At 37.6% G+C, this 23633-nt stretch overlaps 1 protein-coding gene across 1 annotated transcript in view; it reads right to left on the bottom strand.

Annotated features, from left to right (window-relative positions):
- WDR49 (WD repeat domain 49) overlaps positions 1-23633 on the bottom strand; it is a 136271-nt gene that overhangs the window by 60191 nt on the left and 52447 nt on the right. The window contains 1 exon segment of the mRNA XM_081072548.1: positions 14230-14463. Coding sequence (XP_080928674.1) covers positions 14230-14463 — 234 coding nt within the window.

The following is a 23633-nucleotide window of genomic DNA, read 5'->3' as shown; positions in this document are numbered from 1 at the left end:
AGTTAAGCCCACCTACTCACAAGCAAAAAGCAATCAAAGTTCTTCTTGAACAGGACGATATACTAAACACACGAGCCTCCTGTGGAGCACATGCAGAGAAGAACGAAGTAGTCCAAGTCAAATATAAAAGACACATACTACATAAGATAACCCAGCAAGAACTAAGAGCTCTAGGGGATCTTCCTAATACATCAAAGCAAACACAGAGAGTCAGTCAGAATGGGGAGACAAAGAAACATGTCCCAAATAAAAGAACAGAAGAAACCTCCACAACTGGAACCAAATGAAGCAGAGGTAACCAACATGTCAGAGACAGAGTTCAGAACACTGGTGATAAGAATGTTTAAGGAGCTTAGAGAAGACATAAAGAAGGATATAGAAATCATAAAGAACAACCAGTTAGAGCTAAAAAAGGATGTAGAAATCTTAACGAACAACCAGCTAGAACTAAAAAACACAATTACCGAAATTAAGAACTCACTTGAAGGAATGACCAGCAGGTTAGATGAAGCAGAGGATCGAATCAGCGACTTAGAAGACAAGTTAGCAGAGATCACTCAAACTGAACAACAGAAAGAAAAAAGAATAAAAAACAATGAAGATGGGTTAAGAGACCTCTGGGATAACATCAAGCGCAACAACATGCGCATCATAGGAATACCAGAAGGCGAAGAGAAGAAGCAAGGGATTGAGAACATATTTGAGGTAATAATGTCAGAAAACTTCCCTAACCTGATGAAGGAAACCAACATACAAGCCCAGGAAGTGCAGAGAGTTCCAACCAGGATAAACCCAAACAGGCCCACACCAAGACACATTATAGTTAAAATGGCAAAGCTTAAAGACAAAGAGAGAATCTTGAAAGCAGCAAGAGAAAGGCAGAAGGTTACATACAAGGGAACTCCCATAAGACTATCAAATGACTTTTCTACAGAAACATTGAAGGCAAGGAGGGAGTGGCAGGAGATACTCAAAGTGATGGAACACAAAGGCCTACAACCTAGATTGCTTTATCCAGCAAGGCTATCATTTAAAGTTGATGGAGAGATAAAGAGCTTCCCAGAAAAGAACAAACTGAAAGAATTTATGACAACCAAGCCAGCATTGCAAGAAATACTAAAAGGACTTCTGTAAATAGAAGAAAGATGAAAACAATTTACTACAAATCTAAAAATGGCAATAACTATGTACCTATCAATAATCACTTTAAATGTAAATGGATTAAATGCTCCAATCAAGAGACATAGGGTGGCTGAGTGGATAAGGAAACAAGACCCTTGTATATGCTGTATACAAGAGACTCATTTCAGATCAAAAGACACACACAGGCTGAAAGTGAAGGGTTGGAGTAACATATTTCATGCAAATGGAAGCAAAAAAAAAGCTGGAGTTGCAATACTTATATCTGACAAAATAGACTTTAAAATGAAAAAAATATTAAAAGACAAAGATGGGCACTATATAATAATAAAGGGATCAATCCGACAAGAGGACATAACCCTAGTAAACATCTATGCACCTAACATAGGAGCACCTAAATATATAAAACAGGTACTGATGGACATAAAGACAGAGATCAACAGCAACACTATCATAGTAGGGGACTTCAACACACCTCTGACAACAAGGGACAGGTCCTCCAGACAGAAAATCAATTTGGAAACAACAGCCTTAAATGATACTTTGGAGCAGTTGGACTTAATTGATATTTTCAGAGCATTTCACCCCAATGCTGCAGAATACACGTTCTTCTCAAGTGCTCATGGAACATTTTCTAAAATAGATCATATGTTAGGACACAAGACAAGCCTCGATAAATTTAAGAAAATTGAAATCATACCAATTGTCTTCTCTGACCACAGTGCTATGAAATTAGAAATGAACTACAGGGGAAAAAAACCAGGAAGATACACCAATTCATGGAGGCTGAATAACATGTTGCTAAATAATGAATGGGTCAAGCAGCAGATCAAAGAAGAAATCAAAAGATATCTTGAGACAAATGAGAATGAGAACACGACGACCCAAAATCTATGGGATGCTGCAAAAGCAGTCCTAAGAGGGAAGTTCATAGCACTGCAGGCCTACCTAAAGAAACAAGAAACATCACTAATTGACAGTTTATCTTCACACTTAAGGGATCTGGAAAAAGAACAGCAAAATAAACCCAAAGGGAGCACAAGGAAGGAGATAATAAGGATCAGAGCAGAAATAAATGAAATAGAAACCAGAAAAACAATACAAAAGATCAATGAATCCAAGAGTTGGTTCTTAGAGAAGATAAACAAAATTGACAAACCTTTAGCCAGACTCATTAAAAAAAGGAGAGAGAGGACCCAAATTAATAAAATCAGAAATGAAAGAGGAGAAGTGACAACAGACACCACAGAAATACAAAAAATTGTAAGAAATTACTATGAGCAACTATATGCCAACAAATTTGACAACCTTGAAGAAATGGACAATTTTCTAGAGGCGCACAACCTTCCAAAGCTAACTCAAGAAGAAACAGAAAGCCTGAACAGTCTGATTACCACCAGGGAAATTGAATCAGTAATCAATAATCTCCCAACAAACAAAAGCCCTGGACCAGATGGCTTTACAGGTGAATTTTTCAAAACGTTCAAAAAAGAATTATCACCTATTCTCCTCAAGCTCTTCCAAAAAATCCAGAAGGAAGGAAGACTCCCAAACACTTTTTACGAAGCCACTATCACCCTGATCCCAAAAGCAGACAAAGACACCACAAAGAAAGAAAACTACAGGCCGATATCTCTAATGAACATAGATGCAAAAATTCTCAACAAATTATTAGCAAACAGAATTCAGCAATACATTAAAAAGATCATACACCATGATCAAGTGGGATTCATCCCTGGTATGCAGGGGTGGTTCAACATCCGCAAATCAATTAATGTGATACACCACATTAACAAAATGAAAAATAAAAATCACATGATCATATCAATAGATGCAGAAAAAGCATTTGATAAAATACAGCAACCTTTTATGATAAAAACCCTTAAGAAAGTGGGAATAGAGGGATCATATCTTAACATAATAAAGGCCATATATGACAAACCCACAGCTAACATCATACTCAATGGGGAAAAGCTAAAATCATTCCCCCTAAGATCAGGAACAAGACAAGGTTGCCCACTTTCTCCACTTCTATTCAACATAGTGCTGGAAGTTCTAGCCACAGCAATCAGACAAGAGAAAGAAATAAAAGGCATCCAAATTGGTAAGGAGGAAGTAAAATTATCATTATATGCAGATGATATGATACTATATATAGAGAACCCTAAAGACTCCACCAAGAAACTATTAGAACTGATAGATGAATTTAGTAAAGTAGCAGGATATAAAATTAATATTCGGAAATCAGTTGCATTTGTATATACCAATGATAAAATAGCAGAAGGAGAAATTAAAAAAACAATTCCATTTACAATTGCTCCAAAGACTATAAAATATCTGGGAATAAATCTAACCAAAGATGTAAAGGATCTGTACTCAGAAAATTATACAACACTGAAGAAAGAAATGAAAGAAGACATAAATAGATGGAAACACATTCCATGTTCATGGATAGGAAGAATTAATATAATTAAAATGTCCATACTGCCTAAGGCAATATACATATTCAACGCAATTCCTATCAAACTACCAACGACGTTTTTCACAGAAATAGAACATATAATCCTAAAATTTATATGGGACCATAAAAGACCCCGGATAGCCTCAGCAATCTTGAGAAATAAGAACAAAGTGGGAGGTATAACGATACCTGATTTCAAACTATACTACAAGGCTACAGTAATCAAAACAACATGGTACTGGCATAAAAATAGATACATAGATCAATGGAACAGAATAGAGAGTCCAGACATAAATCCATGCCTATATGCCCATCTAATCTACGACAATGGAAGCAAGAATGTACGATGGGGTAAAGATAGTCTGTTCAATAAGTGGTGTTGGGAAACCTGGACGGACACATGCAAGAAAATGAAGCTGGACCACCTCCTTACACCATATACAAAAACAAATTCAAAATGGCTTAAAGACTTAAATGTAAGATCTGAAACCATAAAATATCTAGAAGAAAATATAGGAAGAAACTTCATGGACATTACCCGGAGTAAGATTTTCACTGATATATCCCCTCGCGCGAGCGAAGTAAGAGAAAAAATAAACATGTGGGATTACATCAAACTAAAAAGTTTTTTCACAGCAAAGGAAACCATCAATAAAACAAAAAGGGATCCTACTGTATGGGAAAAGATATTTGCCAATGATATATCTGATAAGGGATTAATATCACAAATCTATAAAAAACTTACTCAACTCAACTCCAAAAAAACAAACAACCCAATTAAAAAATGGGCAGAGGACTTGGGGAGACATTTCTCTAAGAAGGACATACAGAAGGCAAGAAGACATATGAAGAAATGCTCAACCTCACTAACCATCAGAGAAATGCAAATAAAAACCACAATGAGATACCACCTCACTCCAGTCAAAATGGCTATTATCAATAAATCAACAAACAACAAATGCTGGCGCGGATGTGGAGAAAAGGGAACGCTAGTGCACTGTTGGTGGGACTGCAGATTAGTGCAGCCACTATGGAAAACAGTATGGAGGTATCTCAGGAATCTGAAAATGGAACTACCCTATGATCCAGTAATTCCACTCCTAGGCATCTACCCGGAGAAATCCAAAACTCCAATTCAAAAATCTGTATGCACTCCTATGTTTATTGCAGCACTTTACACAATAGCCAAGATATGGAAACAACCAAAATGCCCATCGGTAGATGACTGGATTAAGAAGCTGTGGTACATTTATACAATGGAGTATTACGCAGCCATAAAGAAGAAAGAAATCTTATCATTTGCAGCAACATGGATGGATCTAGAGAACATTATGTTAAGTGAAATAAGTCAGAAAGAGAAAGACAAGTACCATATGATCTCACTTATATATGGAATCTAAAGAAAAGACTATGTGAATGAACTAATCAGAGTCAGTTTTGGGGACGCAGAGAAAAAACCGAGAGTGGTTAGATGGGTGTGTGGGAGGGGGTTGGGGATAAGGGGAAAGGTGAAGGGATTTGGAAGCAGCTGGTAACCACAAGATGGCCTCAGGGTTTTTCTTTTGAAAATTAATTTGGGGAAGGTATTCTATAATGTTGTAAAGATTTTGTTGGGTATCCGATGGACATGCGTCCTATTTGGGAGACCACCTCAGGGATACTGTGGATACCTGATCATGGCATTGTACATCAGAAGCTAAACATTAATGAATGCCAACTATAATTTTATATATATAATGTGATGGTTCAGTGTGAGGTCGGAGGGATAGTGGATGGGGGGAGGGGGGTTCACAGTATGAGGGATATAAATGATGAACGTCTAAGTATTACCTTGTTTTGTACACCTGAAACTAATAAATAAATTAATTAATAAAAAAAAAAAAAAAAAAAAAAAAAAACACAGTGGTTCATATCCATACAATGAAATATTTATTCAGTGCCAAAAAAAAAAAAAAAGAGTTTTCAAGCCGTTAAAATACATACAGGAAACAAAAATGCATAATATTGAGTGACAGAAGCCAATCTAAAAAGTTACATACTGTATGATTCCAAGTATATGACATTCTGAAAAAGGCAAAACGATGTAGACAGTAAAAATATCAGTGGTAACCAGAGTGAGAGGAGGAGGGTGGAGCACAGAGGGTGTTTAAGGCAGTGAAATTACTCTATATGGTGCTATAATGGTACCTATACGTCATTATACATTTGTCTAAAGTCACAGAATGTATAACACTGAGTGAACCCTAATGTAAACTGTGGTTACATTTGGTGATAAGGATGTGTCAATAAAAGTTCATCAATTATAACACACGTTGCACTCTGGTGGGAAATGTGGATAATGAAGGAGGTTACGCACGTGGGAGGACAGGGGTATCTGGAATATTTCTGTACCTTCTTCTCAATTTTGTTGTGAACCTAAAAGTGCTCTTTAAAAAAAAAAAGGTGTTTAAAAATAACTTAGACTGTGATGATGAGAGAGGCTGCAGAACGAGTGCTCTCCTACCCTGAAGATGGATTCTATGTGGCTTTTATGGAGGACATTTGACAGCATCTACCATGGTTACTGACATAGCCTTTTACCCCAAAATTCCAGTTCTCGGAATCTATCCCACAGATTATTTCCTCACTAGTGCTAAAATCTGGGTATTCAAGGTTGAAAACTACTACATTATTTGTAATAGAAAAATACCAGAGTTATTCTATGTCCATAAGAACTGATTCATAAAAATTTGGTAAACCCATGTAATGGAGTACCATGCAGCCTCATAAAGAGAGAGAATACAGTTTAGGCTGTATCATTAGGAAAAATCTCAATGTACAAAGCAATGTTTCTATTTGTATAATATGCAATCATTTGTATAAAAAGCTTTAAAACAATATGTTCTTAAATATTAATAATTACTTATATATTTAGAAATACATATTTACTTGCGTATGAACAGAATAGCCTTTGAAGGGGGATCAAAGAACTCTAAAACCAGTGCTCTCCAGGGAAAGAAACTAAGTAGGTAGACACAGGGGTAAGAGGAAATTTTCTCTGTACGTCCTTTTGAGTTTTGTAACACTGAAATGTGTTGTGTCTTCCAAGCTCATCACATTTAAATAAACATGCATGTGCCTGCATGTGCACATGTGTGCATATATATGTTTTGCTGTAACCTTAAGACTAGGGTACTTCACGTGTCTCCATCTGGTGATTAGAGTTCATAGGTTCAGGACTGATATGAAACCAAGTAAAGCCTTACGAGTCAGCTGACTAATGAAGAAAAGCCACGTCAACTGAATGGAGGGCACTTGGAAGCCAGCAATAAGGCAGGCAAAGAGAAAGTCTTCATTTGTGCTCATCCAGTTCTGTTCAAGGGAAACTCATTGATTTTGCCCTAAATACAAGCACTAAAGAAATATAATGTCATGTCAGGTGGAAATAAATTTCCCTCAATCTTGTCCATTTCCCTTTTCTCAAATTTTACAATTACCAAGGGAACTATAAATTGAATAGTTTAGATTATCAAATATCTCAATTCCAAAAAAAAATGCTATACAGAAAAGAGGACAGAAAATGTACTGTCATTAAAAAATTATGGCCCAGCTCCATTTTTCACGAATGATGTGGTATTGTTTCCTGTGATAGTGTCAGTGTTGGTCCTCAAGAAACAGTGCCACTCTGGATAAAGTGAAGAAGGTCTCATCTTCGCATTTGCAAAACCAGTATCTTCTGCTGAATTATAGGAACCCGACCAAGCATCTCAGGAGTCCTGCTGGAGGCAGCCAGGCAACCATGTCTCTTTATGTAACCATGTATGTGATTAATATGTTTACTCTAGAGACTGGATAACATGGTAAGATTCTGGGAGGCAATTTGTGTATCAAATTATATGCTATGCATATATTTTAACCGAGAAAGTAATTTCTAAGATCCCTAGATAGATAAAGTAATGGGCACAAACATATTTATGTACAAAAAAAAATTCATAATAGGAAAATTCTCATCAAGGTAAATGGATCAGCAAATGATGATACATACCTACAAGTGGGATACTGTGCTGTCTTTCTTTATATGATGAAGGAGATCTACAATTAGGTATAAGGAAATATATTCCAATATGTTAGAGAACAAAAAAGGAGGTTACAGAACCCTATCATATAAAATAGTCTAAGCACAGAGAGGTATTTAGAACAAGGTGATATTTAGTTTCTTAATGGGACTTGACTGCATTGTTTTAATTTCTTATAATAAGTATACATAATATTTCACAAAAAATTAAGTTATCTCAATAACAAAAATGGTAAATATTATCGCCTGTCAAAATTGGATGACACCTAAATACCTAGTTGACTGTAAGTGTCTTAGGTGCAAAACAAACTGAAACATTACCTATTTTACAAAAACACATCAACCTACATCATTAGGATAAGAGCCATAGTGATAACTCAGATATTTTATCTATTTCTGTTTATATCTACAAATACATTTTTTTGAGCTTTCTAAAATCCATGGGTTTTTAAGAATAGTTTCATTTAAGAACTCAATGCAAAGGCAGTTCCTTGGAAATGCTTACAGGATACTGAGTTTCTTTGATTCTTTCAAAATTGTACATTCCAGGGACTCCCTCATCCTGTCCCAACTTGTTCTGTGTTCTGTGCTAGCTATGAAGACAAGTTTTCTTTCTTTCTTTCTTTCTTTCTTTCTTTCTTTCTTTCTTTCTTTCTTTCTTTCTTTCTTTCTTTCTTTCTTTCTTTCTTTCTTTCTTTCTTTCTTTCTCTCTCTGTCTCTCTCTCTGTCTCTCTCTCTCTCTCTCTCTCTGTCTCTCTCTCTCTCTCTCTCTCTCTCTCTCTCTCTCTCTGTCTGTCTCTCTCTCTCTCTCTCTCTCTCTCTCTCTCTCTCTCTCTCTTTCTTTCTATTAAAATGTATTGGGGTGACAATGGTCAACAAAACTGGGTTTCAAAACTGGGTTTCAACTAGGTTTCAATTGTACAATTTATAATACATCATCTATATATTGCATTATATATTCACCATCCAGTGAAAGAAAGTATGTGGTTCTTTTTAAAAGTCTTTGTATGGCTTACCATCACTTTCTTAGATTAGGAGGTCAAAAGCCAGGAAAATAAAGGAAAGTCCCAGAAATGTGCTAGTCTGTTTTTATATAGGGATTATGTTAGGTTCCCACTTAAGTCAAATAGAATGAAATAATACTAAAGTGTCAGCAACATGTTGAAATTACAACAAAAGAAGGAAAGTTTTTCACTAAATTCAGATAAAGGGAAAATCTTCAAAAAAGACACCAAATCAAAGAATCAAAGAGCAAGCATCACTGGACTGAAAAAGCATGGGTTCCTTTTGAACTTGGAATAAAAAATGACAATAATTGCCCAAATTTAGCAATTGAGTACCCATTTGGTGCTAAGAAGAGTGTTAGAAGTTATAGGAAAATACAAAAGTGGAAGATAGGATCTTTCCCTTATGCCAAAACCAGAGAAGGAGAGGAAAACGTGCATTTAATTAAGTGGTTAGCAGGAAAACAACTAGAAATGTGACCAATGCTCAGAGAGGGGTGACATAGCCTGGCTGGATCTGTCCTTGGAGACTTTGGAGGCTGAGAAGACCAAAACCAAACCTTGGAATTAAATGTTTATGAGAAGGAATTGGAATAGCTGAGAAGGGACAGGACAAACAACATCCTCACCTCAACGGGTGTTCCTAAAGAGGAGTGGAGTGGGGACGAAGCCCAATTCAGTATCCCCTCCATCTTGCTAATTTTTCCTAATGTCTCTTTTCACAGGACACATGGTTAAATTAAAGATTAAAGAATGCCAAGAAGTTAACAAGCAAAAGTGGTGTCATAAAGCATCAATATTCAACCTGAGAGTGACTGGGGACCTGAGAGTACCTTGCTAAGCTGATCATTTGGGAGGAAGGAGAACTGCTTCCAAAAGTCAGGCCATAGCAAGAAATACTAGAGAGGTACATGTTGTTACTGATATCCTGTCTATGCTCCACAGAAACATACATTTTTAAAAGTTAATAAACTGAAGCTTAAACATGATAAGTAATCTGCCCAACATTTGAATTCTGATCTCTCTAACCCAGAGGTTCTCCAAATTTTTGATCTTGAAGGTTTCCAGTCAAGATAGTGGAGTAGATAAACACTGTGTTGGCCTCCTTTCACAAATATGTCACAATTTCAAACAAACTACAGAACAATAATTATTGAGAATTGCCTGAAAACTAGCTGAACAGAAGTCTTATAACTAAGAATACACAGAAGAAGCTATGCCAACACTGGTAAGAGATTTAGACCAGGCTAGTCCCACGCATACATATGGCAGTTGAAAAATCGAGAGGGATATTTTGGCTGTGGAGGTTCCTTCTGAGGAGTGAGGGGTCCTACACTCACATCAGGTTCCCCAGCACAGGGTTTCAGTGCCAGGAAAAGAAGTATGCACAAATTCTGGCTATGAAACCACTGGAGATTGTGGCTGAGTGAGATGAAGCTCCAGCACTGGGGAAGTAGTTGAAAGCCACCAGGGACATACAGGGAGGAATTGAACTGTCTGGCTTCAGGACAGGGACTGGAGGGGCAGCTTTCTTCCAGACAGAAGTAATGGCAGAAGGCACTCTTCTTTTGTTGAGTCCTTCCTGTACCCAGTGTGGGGACACAGGTAGCCACCATATCTGAGTCTCCTTCAACCTGGCTAACACAATTCACTCCACTCTGGTGATTCTCAGAGACCCTGCCCCACTCAATTTGCAGGCCCATCCAAGCCACTTTCAGTGTCTTTTCTGTATAAAAAGCCTGTCTTGGCTCATGCTGAAGACTTTTCTAAAACCTCTCAAAGGTTCACAAACTCCAAACAAGCAGCATCTGACGTTGGTGTTTCCCATACCTCTTGCCAAGCAGGCCCAAGCCTGACACTTCACAGCTTAGCCTCTCCTAGGTACTTCCAAGCTCAGCACAAGTGACAACCATTTGAAGACACAACCATTTGTAGCTCATACCACGTGGCCATAAGTAGGGCACCTACTCAGGTGACCTTAGCAGCAGGTGACTAACCTGCAGCAGAGGCCCTCCCAAGAGGTCTCAGAAACAATACATTGGTGGCCAGCTTCAGACCCCACCAGAGTACCACCCAACCACCTCCACAATGACACACCTAAAGGGCAGGCTGGGCAGGCACCAGAGTCCCACTAAAGCAAATCCTGCTCCATAGGGCCAACCCCTGTACAACATCTCCTCCACTGTAATCATGGCCAGTCCTCACAACCAGTGAGCTTAAGGTTCAATCCCTCCCATTTATGTGCAGATAGCAACCAAAGCTCAACTATAACAGGAGCACAAAAGGAACACACCTGCAGCACTTAGCTCAGGTGACCAGCATAACTGTGCCACTAGGCCCACAGAACAGCTAAGACATAAGGCCACTCTACCAAGAACAGGGGACATAACACCTCTACCTAATTCATAGAAACAATAAAAGGGAGGCAGCCAAAGTGAGGAGACAAAGAAACATGTCCCAAATGAAAGAACAGAACAAATCTCTGGGGGAAAAAAAGAAGAAAACTAAACAAAATGGAGACAAGCAACCTACCAGATGCAGAGTTCAAAAACCGCTTATAGGGATGCTCAATGATCTCAGGGAGAATTTCAACAAAGAGATAGGAAATATAAAAATGGAGATGGAAAACATAAAAAGAACCAGCCATAAGTGAATAATACAATAACTGAAATAAAGAATACATTAGAGTGAATCGACAGCTGATTAGATGGAGGAGAGGATCATATCAGTGATTTGGAAGACAAAGCAGTAGAAAACACCCAATCAGAGCAACAAAAAGAAAAAAAGAATTAAAAAAAAAAAAAAGAACAGTTGAAGGGGCCTCTTGGACAATAGCAAGCATACCAACATTCACATCATAGGGGTACTAGAAGTAGAAGAGGGAGAGAAAGGACTTGAAAATCTATTTGAAGAAATAATGATGGAAAACTTCCCAAAAGTGGAGAAGGAAATAGATATACAAGCCAGGAAGTGCATAGAGTCCCAAACAAGATGAACCCATAGAGGCCAACACCAAGACACATCATAATTAAAATGCCAAAGCTTAAAGACAAAGAGAGAATCTTAATTAAAGCAGGAAGAGAAAAGCAGTTAGTTACCTACAAGGGAGCTCCCATAAGACTGTCAGATGATTTTTCAACATAAACTTTGCAGGCCAGAGCGGGTAGCAGGAAATATTCGAAGTGATGAAAAGTGAAGACCTACAACCAAGATTACTCTACCCAGCAGGGCTATATTTAGAATCAAAGGACAGATAAAGAGCTTCCCAGATAAGAAAAAGTTAAAGGAGTTCATCACCACTAAACAAGTATTATAGGAAATCCTACAGGGAGAAGGAGGAGGAGGAAGAGGAGAGAAGAATATGAATAATAAAATGGCAAATACTATGCATCTATCAGGAATTATTTTTAATGTAAAGGGATTAAATGCTCCAATCAAAAGACATAGTGAATGACCTTCACTATCTGGTTCTAAGCTCCCTTTACTGTCTTAAGTTCCACAGCATTTGCTAAGTGTTCCCACACTTAGCCACACCAGAATGAACCTTCTTCCCATAAATTCAGTATGAGTGCTCAAGCCTCTTTGCAGGTGCTCATGTTGTGCTTTCTGTCTGGAACTACTTCTTTCTTCTTTTAAAGATTCCCACTGTAGCTTTCAGGCTCTGCTGAAATGTCATCCAAGAGCCCCAGGCAGAACTGATCACTTTCCACGGAGAGTGCTTGGCTCTTACCTCTACTTTATTATACTGAATTACACTTGGGGATTGGTAATGTATCTGCCTCCTTTCTTTCTCAGCCCACAATCCTGTCATGGGCACCTACTAGCTTGAGGACCAGGAATACGCCCTGGATCTGCACATAAAGACCCGAGTCTCCCTGAGCTACAGGGGCAAAGAAACTGTATTGTAAGAATTAATCTTTGATTCCTCAGTCCTTGCTCCTAGTATCTGTCCAAAACTGTTTTATTGATTTGTCTAATTAGTCTAAAATGATAAACATCACTGGCTGATGGAACTGTGGGTGATATTGTTTTGTTTTGTTTTTAACTTGACTGCAATACATTTTTATAATTATAAATGTAATACAATGTTAAAGTGTTTCTTTATAGCTTAGTAGCTGTTAGGAAGCACTTATGCATATGATACACAGCTCTATCTATGTGATATATATATATATAAACGCTTTTAGTTATTTATACTATTAACAGCAAAAATAAGTAGTGGTGTGATTATTCAACTCAATCGTACAGTGATTCTTCCTACATCATATACCATATGTGCATATTCTATTGTTGCCTATAACTTGTGTTATACTGGCTTTATCATCATGTCCCAAATGGGAAATTCCAGATCTTCTTTGTGTCTCATTTCCTGAATTCCTCAGTGAATATTGCTCATCTTATAGCCAGGCAATATGGGATCTTAACATCTACGGAGAAACCTAGCTTTTTAACTTTGCAGATCTCAATTAGCAAAATGTTCTCCTGGAAACAAATGCATCTTTCAGTGGCCACCAGGGAGCCGAATTAACTGGTTGCCTTCATAAAGTTCAGTAAAACATTTACGGGGGAATGTTTCCCACAGATGGAATTCAAAATGGATTGTTTTGTAAAAGACTTTTATCTCCTAGGATAACCAGAAAACAGGATGTTTGAAGTAGTGACGTGACATACTGCTCATTCCTAACAAAGAGCTTTCCACCCCTTGCACCAAATCTGAACTATTCATTTCTGTGTGACTGCAGAAGCTTCTGCAGAAGGGAAGGCAAGAATGGGTTGGAGTTATTATTTAATTGGCTGCAAGCTGGATACTGACGATCTGCTGGTCTGCCACTGTGCAGTTACACTCAGGCCTGAGGTGATCACTGCAGCAGACTGACCTTCACTGGTACCCACTCCCTGCAGGAGACCCCCGGCTGGCCCTCCCTGTCCTCTAAGAAGGTGTGCAGTCCACGCACATCTCTGCTCCAGAGGAGCTGCGTGTCTTCATTGACATGCAGGTAGCGCTCCCATAAGCAAAGGCTGCAGAGTGTCATTAAAGTGGTGGGGAGACAAACAACACTTGTGCTGCATACCAAGTGGCACCACATTTAACTGAATCATTTTATTATCAGTACATTCCGGGCTGGCACTGTGAGCCACTGGTATAAAATGTGCTGGCAACACAGATCTCTGCTAATTACATTTCATGCATATTTCAGAATTTTCCACAGGGATACAGGAAGATGGTGTTCATAAAAGAAAATTTTACAACCAGGTTGACTTGCAGTTGGCATTCCAAACTAGCAGGTAACACAGATAAGTTCAATTATGTTACCTTGCTGTGTTTGTTTTAGCTGAAATATTGCAATTCCTTGTAACTCTATCAGTGTTGCCGTGGTCACTGGCTGAAAATGAAATCATATTTCAAATCCACCTAAACACACATTACTGCAAAAAAAACATGACTATTAAATCATTTCTTTCCCATGGTCCTTTTGCTATAGTTGTCCTCAGTGACCTCAGATTGAATCGAGAAAATGAGCTTCTGGATGTGGCAACGTGTTGAAAGAGAGACAGAAAAGCATCATTACCTGTTTCAAGAGTGAACTGTAAAGAACACAAGTGACGATGTTCTGATGACTTTTCACCCTCTTGCTGGCTTCCCTTTTCATTGCCAACAATGCTAGCTGGTGATTAAATGAAATGAAAAGTCGCCCATGGGCTTCATCAAAGTGGAAGAGGCATCTGAAGTCCTGACTTTTGGGGAAAGAACATGCTATCCTCTGGATGGACAGCTGGTGCTGAATATCCCAGAGTCTCAAGACCTGGATGAAAAGTGATAAAGTCATATGAATATGTCAATATCATTTCTAAGTTTTTAGCCAAAATTTCTTTGTTTGTTTGTTTTTTTACCTCATCCTCGTCCCCAGGTAGACAGCTATTTCTTCCATATTGCTATAATTGTTCACATTTCTGTTATGGCACATTTATTTTGTATTTCCCTTATCTATTTAAATACCTCATCAATTGTAATCTCTTCTAGGGAAGGCACTGTGTTTTGTCTCATCCCTGGAAAAGTGCTTGACAATTAGGAAGTACCTGTGGTAGGCAGACTAATGGTCCCCAAACATGTCCATGCCCGATCCCTGGAACGTGTCATCGCATTATCTTACATGGCAAATGGGATTTTGCAAGTGTGATAAATTAAGGACTTTGAGATGGAGAGATTACCTTGGATGATTTGGGTAAATTCAATGTAATCACAAGGGAGATCAGAGTGATGGGATGTAGAAAGAACTCTACCTACTTTTGCTGACTTTGAAGATGGAGGAAGGGGGTCTCGAGGCAAGGCAGATGGAAAAGGCAGAGAAACAGATTCTCCCCCAGAGACCCCCAAAAAGGAGGACAGCCCTGCTAACATCTTGACTTTAGCCTAGTGAGACCCATGCTGGAATTCTAACCCACAGAATACAAAATCATTTTTTACTGTTTCAAGCCAAGCTAGGCAATTTTTCACAGCAGCAATAGAAAACTAATAGAGCATCTTTCTAACTATTAAAATTGTAATACTCAATATACAATACTGATAACAAAAGATGAATACAAGTCACGTTTGACTTCTGTAGTTACAAGAGGTGCTCAAAGTGGATAGCGTAATTTTAATACAGTCTTTTCCTTTCTTAAAATGTGTATACATTTTTTGGTAACCTGTGTGTGTGTGTGTGTGTGTGTGTGTGTGTGTGTGTGTGTGTGTGTATTTGGTATTAAATGAAATCAAGTTCAAATAAACCACAGATATTAGATTCTTATTCAAACACAGACAATCAAGACACAAAAATGACACACAGATAGAATAAGACAGAGAAAAAAACAGGAAACACAGTTTTGAAGGTGCCAAGTGTTGCTGCTGTGAATCATGGTCCAGAATTAACACAGGCCAGTGAGGGAAATAGAGTCAAAAGGGAGATAGTGAGAAACCCTTTCCAAAGGGGTTAGCAGGCACACTCTAGGGCCAGAGTTCTTGGGTTCTAATCTTGGCCCTGTCCCTTACTGAATGGTGACCTTCAGCAAATTGTGTCTCTGAGTTTGTGATATGGTACCTTCCTCATCCAGTGCTGTGAGGATTAAATGAGAGCCCATGTCAAGCACTTACTGTGATGACCAGCACGCAATGTGTTCAATAACTATTATTATTAAATTTATTTTAATAATAAAATAATGAAAATTGTGTAAATATTAGACTCTAAGAATGAAGACGGTTCTTTCAAATAAACCAGTCTACCTTATCCAATGTAAGAATTATTTCTAAATTATCTATTTAAAATAGGACTCTGTTTAATATACCATTACGTGTTTATGATTCCATAAGGAAGGCCACCCTGTAGTTCTTAACCTATTTTAAATCAAATATTCCTTTAGGGGAAAAAAAGTCTGTTGAAAATTACGGTCTGTCCCTTCCCCCTAAATGTATATACCCATAAAAGGACATGATTTTTTATATAATTTTGGAGGTATACAAATATGTGCAGACCCCCTAAATCCACAGGATAGGAATTTCTACAGTAATTGTTTAAATATGTTCAGCCAAAGACATCCTCTTCTACCTCTTTTCTTACATCTAGATAAATCTCTTCTTACACCTCTTGGCCAGGTTATAAATGATCCCAGTTCCTTCAGTCATCATGCTATCAATTTTTAGATCCCATTCCACCATGGCAGCCTCTTGATAATCTCACTTTGTTTTCACTTTCTCTCCAAGGGAGGATGGTCATTCAAGATCTTGTTTAGTTTTAAAAATCATGGTAAGATATGTCCATGGTATAAAATCCAATAGCACTGAAAGGCTTTTCTCCCAGCCCATCCCTCTGAACCTCAAGACACACTCCTGGGAGACAGCCTTCTTTAAATCTTTGTGGGTTATGGTTTGCTTCATGACAGCAACTAATAGCAGTGTGTGTGTGTGTGTGTGTGTGTGTGTGTGTGTGTGTGTGTAAATAACATATATTAATCACATATCTAATGACTCTCTACTCTAAAAGAAAAGGAGTTATTTAACACTACATTTTTTCCTTTATTTCCCCATTCCTCTCAATCTGAACATTTTATTTTTTAGCCCTATTGGCTATTATAATTTAAAATAACATATTTACAAATTAATTAATGCACTTTCAAATTTAAGACAGTATCTCTCAATTCACCAATATGTACAATGAGTACCTTAGGGTCCTCAAGGCTTTGTGTTAAGCAATGTGCTTAGAATAAAGCCAATATTTCAGGTGGTTCTCACAACAGTTACAGATGCTATGACTTCTGAAAGGCAGCCTATTTCAATATTAGCTGATTAAGCCACTCCATCATACCTTTCACTTACCTTGAGTCCTTAACCAAGCAAAACCCTAGATCTTATTCCCACGAACAAATAACCAAATGAGATCTCTACCATCCTGTCTTCAAAAATCTGATGTTTGAAGCTAAGATTGGGATTTTTCCTACTTCTGATTTAGAGTTACAGTGTGACAATATAATTTCAAATTGCAATTCAATTATATTGACAATCTTTCCTTGATTTGTTCACACATTTCATTTAACACAGTAGATGTTCAATAAATATATATACATTTTTTAATCCGTTGAAGATTGTAGCTCACCTGACAACTATGTCGTTATCCAGTTTAATTGGTGAAAAAATTAGGTAGGACAAATCCAAAAATATAGCACTCCCATAAAAAACTTGCCTCACTTCTACATGGTTATTCATCTAATTGTAGATCTTACATAATCTACAATGAAATTTTATGAGACTTTTTCAAATATCTCGCAGAAATAATTATGCTTATAGGGTAACCTCACCATCTACCAAAAATCTTAAACTGACCTAGTCAATCCCTACCAGATAAACAGCATTACCAATCCCTCTAACCCCAAAAATACACATTTATAAAGTAAATTGTGTTTTCTTGGAAATTTATTACATAATTCATGCTGGTTCTTAATCATTATTAGATCATTTTTATTTAAAACATTCTGGAAACTCTCCAGAAAATGTTTATCCTTAGGAATATGGATTCTACAAAAACCAAGACTTGAAAGTAGATTTCAATGTGTTCAAACTATAAACAGAATTGATAAACCGTTATTTTGAATGTGAAAGCCATAAAATTAGACACATCTAGATCGTTTGCAAACACTCATATTACTTGTGACAGTCTTGTCTTCATTCCAAAATCCTGTCTTGTGTAGTATGGACCCTGTTCTAGAAAGCAAAAAGTAACTTCATATCTGAATGATAATCGGGGGCATACTTGAGTATAGAGTAACAATAACTCTACAGGATTACTGGGCTATAATTTTCCCAGAATCATTTTCTACTGTGTTGTTCACATAATTTATATTGTCTTTCATATTTCATTGACATTTAGTCATATAAATTGAAGGAAAAATTTAAAACAGATGAATGACAACCTCTCTACTCTATGACAGGTTATTTCTTGCCGTTAGCAATTAAAATTAGAAATATTTTTATCAGAATGTGTATATTCATTTTTTCTTAAAATAAATTTGTATAGTTCTTTCCTTTCTGCCTCTGGAGAACTCTGTAGATTAATGATCCTATTAAGTCCACCTTCTAGCTTTAATTCTCTAATTTTTCTGTCTGCTAAGACTCAAAGCATTTAACAGTGTTCCAGCATTCTCCTAGATGTCGTGTCATAATATGTGACCTAACATAAGTTTTTCAATTTTCACTATACAACTATATTAGATTCCAGTGGCTCTTAACCTTGACATTAGCAACGCCTATGATGCATTAGAAATTGACTATGCTGGACCCTTTTCCCAGGGAAATTAAATTGGAATCTCTGAAGATTAGGCTAAGATAGATATAGATATAGATGATATAGATATAAATATATATCCAGGGGTGCCAAAAAATATATGCACATGACTTGTAGTCATTTTTTGTTATGAATATATATTGAGTATTACAATTTTAATATAGCTTTTTTCATTTCTTAAAATGTGTATACATTTTTGGCAACCTCTGGATAGATGAATATATATATATATATATATATATATATATATATATATATACACACACGCACATATATACATATACAGATACAGATATATATATATATACATATATATATATATATATATATATACACACACACACACACACACATGCCCTTTCTCCCTGCTGCCTGCCAGAGGTGAACAGAATGATTTCACAAAAGCATAATGAAACTGTACCAAGTAAATAATTAATAAATATTTAGAAAATAAATAAATAATTTAGTAAATAAATAACACTTGCCTTTTGTCCTATCAATATTACATTTACAAATGGATAACTTCATGGATAAGATAGGTGCGTGAATAGATGTATGCATAGATAAATAATCTGTTTTCAGTGCACTTTTTAAAACCAAATAAACATTATTTACATGTTAGCAACATGTCCAAATTTAATTCAAAGTAGTTAGGTGAAAAAAATTCACAATTCCACAATAACAGAAGGGAGAGGGAAAAGTAGAAAACAAATTCAGATGACTATATGGAACTGAGACTTGTTTGGTTTCATCAAACATTTACTACTAACTCCTGCCATGCTGTAGAAGATGGATATTAAATGACAATGAGGGGAGAGAGAGAGAGAGAGAGAGAGAGAGAGAGAGAGAGAGAGAGAGAGAGAAATGCATCCCTAAGGGATTTTGAAAATAACACTGCACCAGCTCCGTTCTCAGGGGGTAATCCACAAAAATGGATAGCCTACTTGCAGATCATAGGATAACAAGAACTGAGGGCATGGCTCTCCTGAATATACATTTATGTATGAACAAGTCTATTTATTTAGAATTTAAGCCTTTGGATAATCCAGAAAAACATAGTCAGTGACTATTTAAAGGCAATTTTCTTTGACATGATATATGCTGGTACTACCTCAGCTAATGTATTTATCTTAAAGTTATATAGTAAATCTTTCTTTAAGAAATATTTTGACCATTTTTTCAAATAGTGAAGTCAAACAAAATATTAGGCAGAAATTAAAATCTTCTCTTGTGCTATTCATCTTTAAATTGTTATCATACCCATTATTCTTCCTTCTTTTTGTTCATTCTTTTTGACAAAAATGAGAAAAGACATTAAGCTCTAAGACTCAGATTTTTATGATCTGTCTGTTTGTGTATTCTGTCACTGACTTTGAAAAAGTCAAAATGTTTTCTAATACTGTGAATTGTTCTGCAGAAACCTCATTGATTTCCCAGCTCGAATTTGGCAATAATTTTAACTAATACCAGCATTTTATTTCAGGTGTTTTCTTTTTTTAGAACAAAAGTTCCTTTGAGGAATTTTTAAATTTCAATTAAGTTGATTTTTTTGCCCTTCTCATTACTCACATAACAATGAAAAAGATAACAGATTGTTTTCCTGGTTTTTAAAAAGATTTCTAACTTTGCCTTTCAAAGATCACAGTTTCTCTTTTATTTTACACAGTAAATTTAAACACTTTATGTTTTTTTTTCTTTCTTTGTACTCAATATTTATACTAACAACAGCTTTAAAGGAAATAAGTAAAAAAATAGCTAGAACAAAGGAACTCTAGTTTCAGTATCATTGCAGACTAGGTTTTTGTAGGGGGCCTTCCTGCTTCAAAGAAACACAGTTCTGAATAAAACATAACTCTGTTGACTCGCTGGGCCTTCAGGGAGTGGGGACAATCTCCACCAGTCTAAAAGAAGAAAGAAAGGAAAAGAAACAAACTTAAGATGGAGACAGTGAACAGTAGGCATAAAAGCAGAGACTACAGTCAGGAGCCTAAGCCTTGGACCAGCAGCAAGATGGAGGCACTGAGGCGAGACTGTTCAATTAAACTGGACAACAGAAAAGGAGAATACAGTATCCTCAGGACAGTGTTTTCCTCATTTCCACCCCGCAAAACAAATAAAAATCTTCTCTGGAGGGAAGCATCTTCAATTTAGTTGCTAAGAATGCCTACAGTTTAGAACCAGCAGAAAACAAGGTAACAGTAAAAAATAACCAAACATAAAAGGTAACAAGTCACCATGAGGAAAACCATGAGGGATAACCAAAGCAGCAAATATCAGATTTAGATCACCAAGGACTCCAGATCTTGGAATTATTACATAAGAATATAAAACAATGAATATAAAATTAAAGAGCTCAAAGTCAAATTCCCCCAAATGAGAAAACTACAAAAAACTATCCAAAATTACCAGTTTGTTACAAAAAAATTTAAATAAAAAAGGAATTTCAGCCAAGATGGCAGAGTAGATAAATGCTGTGCTTAACTTCTTTCAAGACCATATCAAAAGTACAACTAAACTACAAAACAACCGCCATAGAGAATCACCTGAAATCTTGCTGCACCAAAGTCCTATAATTAAGGACAAACAGAAGAAGCCACCTCGAGACTGGTAGAAGGGGTAGGGACATGGAACAGGCTGGTCCCACACCTGCATGTGAACATTAAAATGGGGAGGGATATCTCGGCTGCAGAGCCCCCCTCAAAGGAGCAAGGGGTCCCAGTGCCATACCAGGCTCCACAGCTCAGGGTTCCAATGCTAGGGAAAGAAGTCCCCATAATTTCTGGCTATGAAAACCAGCAAAGACAGTGGCTAAGTGAGACGGGTGGTGGGGGGCAGCTGGAGTTTCAGTTGCTCCTCTTAAAGGGACTACACATGGACCTACTCATTGATGGAATCACTGGCTCTGAGCTCCAGTGCTGCGGCAGTGGCTAGAAAGGCACCAGGGACATACAGGTATGTGTGGGGGGGCAGGGGGCAGAAGGGGGGTTGGTAACTGAGTTGTCTGACTTCAGAAAGAGAGTTGGAGAGACAGTTCTCTCCCAGACGGAGGAACCGACAGAGGCCATTGTTTCTTTGTTAAGCCCTCCCCCTTCCTGGCACTCAGACACAGGTGGCTGCCATATCTGATTCTCCATCAAGCTGGCTGACACCATTGGTTCATCATGCCCTGGTGATTCTGACACCCCACCCCACACAACTTTCAGGTACACCCAAGTTGCTGCCAGTGGATTTTTCATACAAACCACCTGACTTGGCTCATGCTGCAGACTATCCTAAAATCTCTCAAAGTCTCACAAAACCCAGATAAGCTTCAGCATATCCCATATCTCTGGTTGAACATCCCTAAGTCCAGCACTAGTGGCAGCTGGCCTTGGTTCACGGCTTGACCTTTCAAGGTACTTCTAAGCATAGCACAGGCAACCATCATCTGTGGATGGCTTTGTGGCTCCTACCAGGTGGCTCCACGTGGGGCACAATCTGCACCTGAACGTGACCTGGAGCAGGTCACCTCCAAGGTGGCCCTGGGGCTGGTGCGTCCAGTAGCCAGCTTCAAAACGAGCTGGACCATCACCCAGTCACTTCCAAGAAAGACACACCTAAGGGGCAGATTGGGCAGGCACCAGAACCCTGCTGAGGCCCTGCTCTGTAGAGCAGCCCCTACAACACAACTCCACTGTAGTCATGGCCAGTCCACACAACCAATGAGACTGAGGGTCAATCTCTCCCACTGACATTCAAACAGCAAGTAAGGCTCAACTACAAGAGGAGGAGGAACTACACAACTCACATAAGAGATAGAACTGGAGTGCACAGCTCAGGTGACCAGGAAGTCTACATACCCAACAGCACACCAACTACATAAGGCCACCCTACTACCAGGACATATAGCAGCCCTACCTAATACATAGAAACAAACACAAGGTGGCAGCCAAAATGGGGAGACAAAGAAACATGTCCCTGCTTCCCAAAAGCACAAAGCTCCTGAAAAAATACTTTACAAAATGGAGAAAAGTAATCTATCAGATGCAGAATTCCAAAAACTGGTTATAAGAATGCTCAATGTTTTCAGGGAGAACTTCAACAAAGAGACAGGAAACATAAAAATGGAGATAGAAAACATAAAAGAGAACCAGTTAGAAATAAATAACACAAGAACAAAAATGAAGACTACATTACAGGGAATCAACAGTAGACTAGATAAAGCAGAGGATCAAATTAGACATTTAGAAGGTAATGTAGCAGAAAACACCCAAACAGAACAGCAAAAAGAAAAAAAGAATCTTAAAAACATGAGAGTTTAAGGGACTTATGGGACAACAGAAAGCATACAACATTCGCATGTAGGGGTACCAGAAGGAGAAAAGAGGGAGCAAGGAATTGAAAACATATTTGAAGAAATAATGACTGCAAACTTCCGTAACCTGGAAAAGGAAATAGACATACAAGTCCAGGAAGCACAGAGTCCCAAACAAGATGAACCCAAAGAGGCCAGTTCCAAGAGACATCATAATTAAATTGCCAAAGGTTAAAGACAAAGAGAGAATCTTAAAAGCAAGGGCTTGGCATATAATATTCAAGTGATGAAAAGCAAGGACCTACAACCAAGATTACTCTACCCAGCAAAGCCATCATTTGGAATTGAAGGACAGATTAAGAGCTTCTCAGAGGGAAGAAATTAGGGGAGTTCATCACCATCAAACCAGTATTACAAGGAATCTTAGAGGGACTTCTTCAAAAAAATAAAAAATAAATAAAAAATATGAATTAATAAAATGGCAATCACTACATACCAATCAATAACTACTTTCAATGTAAATTGATTAAATGCTGCAATCAAAAGATGGGGTTGGTAAATGGATAAGAAAACAAGACACTCATATATGCTGCCTACAAGAGACTCACTTTGGATCAAAAGACATACCGTATTTGCCGGCGTATAAGACGACTGGGCGTATAAGACGACCCCCTAACATTTCCACTCAAAATACAGAGTTTGTTATATACTCGCCGTATAAGACTACCCCCTCTTCCGCACACCTTCCACACACCAAATAACTTTCAGTTTAAAATTTGCATCATACTTCTTTCTTTTGGCTGGTGCCATGATAGGGATGATAGGGGTTTGACTGGTCGACATTTTCTATGCTGTACTGTACAATGGT

This window comes from Rhinolophus hipposideros (genome assembly GCF_964194185.1).
Source record: "Rhinolophus hipposideros genome assembly, chromosome: 2".
Lineage (NCBI taxonomy): Eukaryota > Metazoa > Chordata > Mammalia > Chiroptera > Rhinolophidae > Rhinolophus > Rhinolophus hipposideros.
This window is presented reverse-complemented; position numbering and strand designations above follow the sequence as displayed.